The sequence below is a fragment of the Peromyscus californicus genome, unplaced genomic scaffold (genome assembly GCF_007827085.1).
Source record: "Peromyscus californicus insignis strain IS unplaced genomic scaffold, ASM782708v3 Scaffold_11__1_contigs__length_118956290, whole genome shotgun sequence".
Classification (NCBI taxonomy): Eukaryota; Metazoa; Chordata; class Mammalia; order Rodentia; family Cricetidae; genus Peromyscus; species Peromyscus californicus.
The window spans coordinates 62,641,265-62,648,697 of record NW_026294402.1 but is presented as its reverse complement, the minus strand read 5'-3'; the positions used below and the strand labels follow the sequence as shown (position 1 = coordinate 62,648,697).

Below are 7,433 nucleotides of genomic sequence, written 5' to 3'. Positions count from 1 at the left end.
GATCCAAGACAGGCTCCAAAACTACACAGAGAAACCCTGTGGGGAGGGGAGAGTTGACTGGGGTCCAAGCATCTCTTTGCAAAACCCCCAGAGGTAAACGTTTCACTAATGAAACAAAGGACACTTGGACAAGCAAACTGGCAGAAAGAAAACAAATGATTTGACCTCATCTGTTTCCAAGTCTATCCGACCTTCTACTATAATGCGGGTAACCCTTTGGGTGTAATCAGTTTCGGGTGAGCTCCAATCTATTTGAAGAGTCAACAGATGAAAACAAACCGTATTAAGAAACTCTTATTGGGCTGGGGAGATGGCTCAGTGGTTAAGAACACTTGCCACTCTGACCCAAGACCTAAGTTCCATTCCCTGCACCCAAGTCAGATGGCTCACAACCTCTTCCTGTGACTCCAGCTCCAGGGCATCCAATACTTCTGGCTTCACTAGCACCTGCACTCAGGTGCACATGTCCACAGATACACACACCTATACATAATTTCCAAAAGTAATAAAAATAAACCTTTAAAAAAAAACTCTCAGAACCCACAGTTCAAGAAATTGACAACTGATTTTAACTCATCTAGGAAGTCCTACTGTAACTTAAACACACAGCTGGATGGGAACAAGGCCACAAAAACAATTTGTTTAGAGAGGCCAGAAAGATCCCTCAATGAAGAAACAAAAGGAATGCCCATCTCCACCATCCCCTCAAGGTCCCACATTCTTCTCTTGCCTCTGCTCCTACCGTGTGTGAAGAATTCTCTTACAAACAGGTCCTGCTGCTTCTCAGGATCCTCTCCTCACCAACATGTCCTTGGAACAGAGGAGGGCCTCTCCCGGGATTAGATGTACATACAACTGAGAGAGTGAGTACCACTTATGAAAAACGCTGTGATGGAGATTAATGTCTGGGATGATTTTGAAAGAATAATCAACCGCGTGTGCACAACTGCCTGCCAAGTTAGAACCTCTGTTCTTCATCTCCATCCACCTGGCTCTCTGGGACAGGGTCTCCCACTGGGCTGAAGATCACCAAGGAGGCTAGATTGGCAGGTCAGCCAAGCCCGGGGATCTGTCTGCCTGTCTGCCTCCCCCGTGCGGGAAGCTCTTTAAAAGATGGGTTCCAGGGACAGAATTCAGGACATCACGCCTGCATTGTGAGCACTTTACCAATGAATGAATGAATTTTTTTTTTAAAGCCACGTGAACCTCTCAGTGTTCCCACAAAGCAGGGGAACAGGAAAAACAAGCACGTGAGTGTGCGACCAGTCTCACTCTTCCTCTCCAGGGAGAACCTGTTTTGTTTTGTTTTGGTTTGGTTTGGTTTGTTTCCTTTTGACTATTATAATGGTCTGAAAGAGGATCGATCGAGTGTGTGAATAGACCGGAGAAAGCTATTACTTTTTCTTTTGCTACCAAAAAGCGACGAGAAAAGTGGAGGCCAAGGAATCAAAACATCAACACTGCAAGGTCATACATAGAAAAATAAATAACTTTTATTTTGTACAAAAGGGAAAGTGTACCAGAACCAAGAGGTTGTGTGTGCCCCAGGGCCAAAGCACTGTCAGCGTCCAAGAGGCTCTGAATGTCCCAAAGTCAAGAGTGTGAGCATCTCAGGGCCAAGCGACCTTCAGTGTCCATGGCCCCACGGAATCAGGGCTCAGAGCAGCAGCAGCGAGCCCAGCAGCAGCTCACCCTGGCCCAGCGGCCTTCCACGCTCCAGCCCTCGACCCTTGCTCTCAGCCTTGATGCGCACGGCCAGGCGGCGCAGCTGCTCCTCCGAGAGCCCATCGAAGCAGCAGTCCTGGTCCAGGGCGGCCTTGCGGCTGCGTCGGAAAACGCTGGCGCGCTGCTGGCCCGACGGCCGCAGCACCAGGCTGAGGCGGCAGCCCAGGGCTCGGGGTTCGAGCGCGGCGGCCGGACCCTCAGCGCGCAGCAGGCGGAGGCGGAGACACGCGCTGCGCGGACAGTACTCGGCGGCCAGGCGCAGCGTGCAATCCCCGCGGCCCAGAGCCACGCTGGCCTCGGCTTGCAGGCGCTTGGGATCCGGGTCGGTGGGGTCCGGGGGCGCGCAGGAGGCGGCGCTCTCCTGTTTGTCTCCACTGGGCGCGGGGCGCGCACTGGCCCGACCTCGAGGGGCCCGCAGCGCGCGGCTCAGCAGCCCATCCGAGGCGCGCAGGAGGCGACGCACGCGGGGCACAGGAGCAGGTGGCGGGGCAGTGTCCAGATCAATCGGGGCGGCACGCGCAGAGTCCGAGGCTGGCCGCGGGCCCGCGTAGGTGTGCGCGCGGCGGCGAAGTCCGGGCCGGGGAACTCCTGGGTGGCCGAGGAAGAGCGACTCCTTTCGGCGCGTGTGCGGGCTCTCGAGCAGCGCGCAGAAGCCGTAGGCGGTGCGTGCGCGGGGCAGGTGCGGCAGCGAGAGTGCGGCTTGTGAGCGCGGGTCCCAGTCGGTGCGACCCGCGTGGTCGTACTCGTTATCGTCGTGGTCGGTTGGGGTGCGCGGCCACAGGTCGGGTTCGGCCGCGCAGCGCCAAGGCAGTGCGGCGGCCGCATGCGGCGACTCGGCAACGCCGGGGACCGGCAGCCGCGGGGGGATGCAGAACTCAGGGATGCGGCCCGGGGTGAGCACGTTGGAGAAGGCGGGCTCAGGAGCGGAGGAGCGGAGTCGACTGAGGAGCCTCATCCTCGTAGCCTGGGGTTGAGCGTGGCGGATGGAAGCGTGCCTGCAACACAGAGAAAAACAGTTGAGTTTGGGCGCCTGGAGTCCAGTGGATCCCTCCCTAGATCCTCTGAAATACTAGATTCTAGATCCTCTAGTTCTAGATCCCAAACGTCTAGGGCTCCGGGTCAGCACGAGCCTTTGGCGTATCTTCACATCCACCCTGCCTTCCAGTTATCAAAACTAAGTACATGAATATATATATATAGAAATTAGACCTTGTCTTCTTCAGTCTCGCTGGGTCTGATTGCAAGAGCACAACTGATGATCTCCCTTTCACAGCTCCACCTTCAGCGCTGCAGCTGGGACAGTGGCTCTCTGCTCTCTTATATCATAGCCGGAATCCCGCCCAGCCGCCAGGAGCCCAATCCCAAGGGACAACGGACGGCCCGCCTTGCAGCCATCTCTTCCTACCAAGTCCCCAGCCGCTGTACGGGTGTCGCAGGAGCTAGCTCAGGGACTTACCTCGGCTGTCCCTTGGCTTGAGCGCCGCATACAGGCCTGGGAAATGCTGCAGGTGACTAGAGGCCAGCCGGTCACCCTGCCAAAGAGTATTTGGCAGTTCAAAGTGTTTGTGGCCTCACAGAGAAGGCTAGGAAGGATGAGGAAACGGACAGCTGTATTTGGTGACAAAGTAAATCCGGTCCCCCACTAGGCGCGTGACCTACACTCACGTTCCACTGGCTCCTACTTTTCTGCCGCCATTCATCACCGTGTGCAGGTGGTGGATGCCTGTTTCCAAGCACAGACTAAACTAGGCACGTCCGTTGAGGATGGGGTTACATGCAGTTTTCCGAAGTTGAAAACGCATTAGTCAGCCTATCCTTAACATATTCAGACGACTTGTATTCAACACTGGGCGGGCTAAAAGGTTGGATAGAGTGGCTCTGTATCCTCATTTACTCAAAAACTGTGAAGACCTGAGTTAAGTCATCCGGGGTCCACACCTTATTTAGCCTCTGTCTCCCTCTGCTGGACTCTCCCTGATATCACATGGCCTAGGCTACCAGATGCCTGAGGCACTGATGCCCTGGATGAATAAATAATGTGTAAAATTTTCAGAAATTTTTGCTAGGGCAAAAGATGGAACTTTTGGTCAGATCCCTAAAAATACTTGATTTTCCAAAGCTACCATTTTCTTTTTGCCCTAATATGGACCTATCCAGGAAAAAAAAAACCTAAACAAAATCTAAGGACCCTCTTACCAAGGCCTAACCTTTATTTTCTGAGGTGTGAAAGATAAATCTGAGAGACTTGGAAAAACACCACAAAGGCTAAAAAGAGCATGTTAATATGGAAAGCTGCACCCTATCTGGCATATGACATTTCCTAGTCTGAAATGCCTTTTCTCTGTTCTTTCGTTTTGTTTGGGTGGGGGTTAATTGAGAATGGCACCCAGGACTCGCACATAGCAAATAAAGACTGCCCTTGAACTACATCCCCAGACCAATTTAGTTATTTTGAGAAAGGTTCATACCAAGCTGCCCAGGCTGACCTGGAATTCAGTCTGTAGCCTAGGCAGGCTTTAAACTTGTAATCCAACTGTTTCCCCTTCTTGATTGCTGGAAACACAGGCCTCTGACACCAAACCCAGCTGACTTTCATTTTCTGTGGGCATCATCCCATCAGGAACTGGCAGGGACTCCCGCAAGCTTCAAGGACTTCAGGGAAATGATCTGTGCAAGGTGAAGCATGATGGTCGGCACCACCTTTGCAAATGCTGCGTCCAAACTTCCAGAGTTCGACCTCTGTATTTTTCGTACACATTTAAACGCAGAAAGGAGAAAGGTTTCCACATGACAGTGATCGCAATAAAGCTTTAGGCATCACTACATAGAAACTCCCTAGCATGGTAGCAAAGCATGTGTGACCTTTACAATAAGAATGAATTCTTTGGGGTTGGGGATTTAGCTCAGTGGTAGAGCGCAAGGCCCTGGGTTCAGTCCTCAGCTCTGAAAAAAAAAAAAAGAAAAAGCATGAGTTCTGTTGACTGCTAGACAGTGCTCGGGGCAAGGGGCTAAAGAGGAAGGATTTGTAATAAGCAGATTCTGTTGGTGGATGCTGCAAAGTACATGGGACCTCGTTCATAAGAATGGGTTCTATTTGCTGGGAGACGAAGCTCAGGATTAGGGCCTGGATTTTGGAGGACTCAGGAAGCCTGGCTCCTGAGAACAGAAAAATAAGAAAAATCACCGGGTTGCCAGACAACATTCACTCCAGCCTTCTGGGTGACTAGGCATCAGCCATTTCTTTCCTTTAAAGAAGACAGGACTGCATGTTGGGCAGGTGTGGTTCCTCCAATGCTTTCCTTAAGCTGTGCCTCCGGCAAGGAACCTTGACCCAATTCCTCTCCTGTAGCTCATCCTCACTCCCTCCAATGTTGGTCTACACAGCTCTGTGGTATTTTACATGCTTTAGAAATGTCCACTTGCAGCTTCCTCTTGCCTAATAGACTGCCTATGTCACAAAAGTCCTCGAGACACCTGTGGTAGCTTGAAAGAAAATGGCCCTCAAAGGGAGCAGCACTATTAGGAGGTGTGGCTTTGTTGGAGGAAATGTGTCACTGTGTGGGTGGGCTTTGAGGTCTCATATGTGCTCAAGCCATGCACAGTGAGACAGACTACTTCCTGTTGCCTGTGAGTCAAGATGTAGGACACTCAGCTCCTGCTCCAGCACCATGTCTGCCTGCATGCCTCCATGTTGCACCATGATGATAATGGGCTAAACCTCTGAAAATGTAAGCCACTTCAATTAAATGTTTCTATAAGAGTTGCTATGGTCATGGTTTCTCTTCACAGCAATAGAATAAGACAACACCATATGTGTCATGAGTTATAGGAACCTGAGTGAATAGTTGGAGGACGGAAGGAAGAAATGAGAACTAGAGCAACACAGACTAATGGTTAGAGCACCTCCTATGAATATATAACATATATACACATATATTTATATATATAATAAAATCCCTCTAATACAGGCCCAAACTGCCTTCATTCCTGTTATCCTGTTCAAGTCATTAACCTGACATCTTACTCAGACCCTTTCAATTCCAGCACCAGGAATACAATCCTAGGCAAATAGTGAGGGCTCAGTCAATATTTGATGAGTTATATTGCATTAAATTGATAGTGATCTACCACCCAGTTCTTATGACTGTCAGGTGCTTCCAACCACTTATTTTACTAGCTAGCTACATTATTTGATTGCTTTCTTGTAATAAACCAGTGAGGCAGATGTTTGCCAGATGGGAAACTGAGGTGCACACTCAAGACCTTGTCTAGGGTCATTCGAGTGATTCTGGCCACACCTGCTGAGTTCTAGCTTTCTTGCTAATTTCTGATCACTTCCTTTCTTCCCCCATTCACTCTGGTCTCTTATAATTGAGATGTTGTGTGACTTATTGGAGAACCAGAATTTGGCTTGCTTGCTTGCTTACTTGAGACATGGTCTCACACGATAGCCCAGACTGGCCTTAGATTTTTGGTGAGCCTCCTGCCTCAGCTTCCTTAATGCTGGCGTTGTAGACTTGTGCCACCAAGCTTTGGGAGAATGTCCATTCTTACAACACCTGGGTCTACTCTTGTATATTTACTACCATCCTTTCTTTGGAATAACTCATGTCCAGATCCTTAAATATGAGGAAAAGTGAAGTTTCCCTCTGTATAAATACCAATTTTTTTTTTTTTTTTTGGTTTTTTGAGACAGGGTTTCTCTGTGTAGCTTTGCACCTTTCCTGGAACTCGCTTTGGAGACCAGGCTGGCCTCGAACTCACAGAGACAGAGATCCGCCTGGCTCTGCCTCCCGAGTGCTGGGATTAAAGGCGTGCGCCACCACCGCCCGGTCAAATTTTGTTTCTTAATCACATTTATCTTGCAGGTTTTTTGTTTGTTTTTTTGTAATTGGACAAGTATTGGTCCATATGAACCCACCAGGGTCAGGGAGAAGTAACCATTCAGCTAAAGCCAATTTCAGGCAGAGGCAGAGGCGTCTTTGAGGATCCCCGACCACATTACTCCCTCTGATTCAGTCATCTGAAGAGTCATTGGTGAAGGGTCTTCTCTAAGGCAGAGTGTGTCCTGAGATAGAGTGGTAGATCTATGTAATTGTGCATCCGGTGGATAAATGGTGGGAAAAGTTAATCAAATCAGTCCCTTTTCTTCTCCCTTCAGGCTTTTCCCTATCATTTTTAAAAGATATTTAAGGTAACTATCCAGACTAACTTGTGGTTACCTTTTAACAGTCATCAGGCTTTCTCTTTTGATGTCAGATGTTTGTCTCCTTCACGTTGGTACAGTGTACACAGAACCCTTAATCATTTTTGCAAACATTGTACTTACTTAATCCTTCAGATAATGGAAATCTAATACTCAAGCTACAGCTGAGGAAATGGAAATTGGTCATTCACAATTTAGGAATACATTGCTGAGCCATTGCTAAGGCCTGCTTGTGATGCCCAACTGTACTTTATCTTGGGGCTGGAGAGATGGCTCAGTGGTTAAGAGCACTGGCTGCTCCTCCAGAGGATCTGGGTTCTATTCCCAGCATCCACATGGCAGCTCACACCCATCTATAACCTTAATTCCGGGGGATCTGACTCCCTCTTTGGGCCTCCAAAGGCATCAAGCATGCATGTGGTACACAGACATACTTGCAGGTAAAACACCCATATACATAAAATCAAAATCCTGTCATTTTAGACAAGGCCTTCCTCTGAAT

General features: G+C 49.4%; 1 protein-coding gene across 1 annotated transcript; it reads right to left on the bottom strand.

Annotated features, from left to right (window-relative positions):
* Positions 1–1,522: 1,522 nt before the first annotated feature.
* C2cd4b (C2 calcium dependent domain containing 4B) lies at positions 1,523–4,597 on the bottom strand. Its single transcript, XM_052729282.1, has one exon. The coding sequence runs from the start codon at positions 2,678–2,680 to the stop codon at positions 1,658–1,660; it is 1,023 nt and encodes a 340-aa protein (XP_052585242.1). The 5' UTR covers positions 2,681–4,597; the 3' UTR covers positions 1,523–1,657.
* Between the last annotated feature and the right edge of the window lie 2,836 nt (positions 4,598–7,433).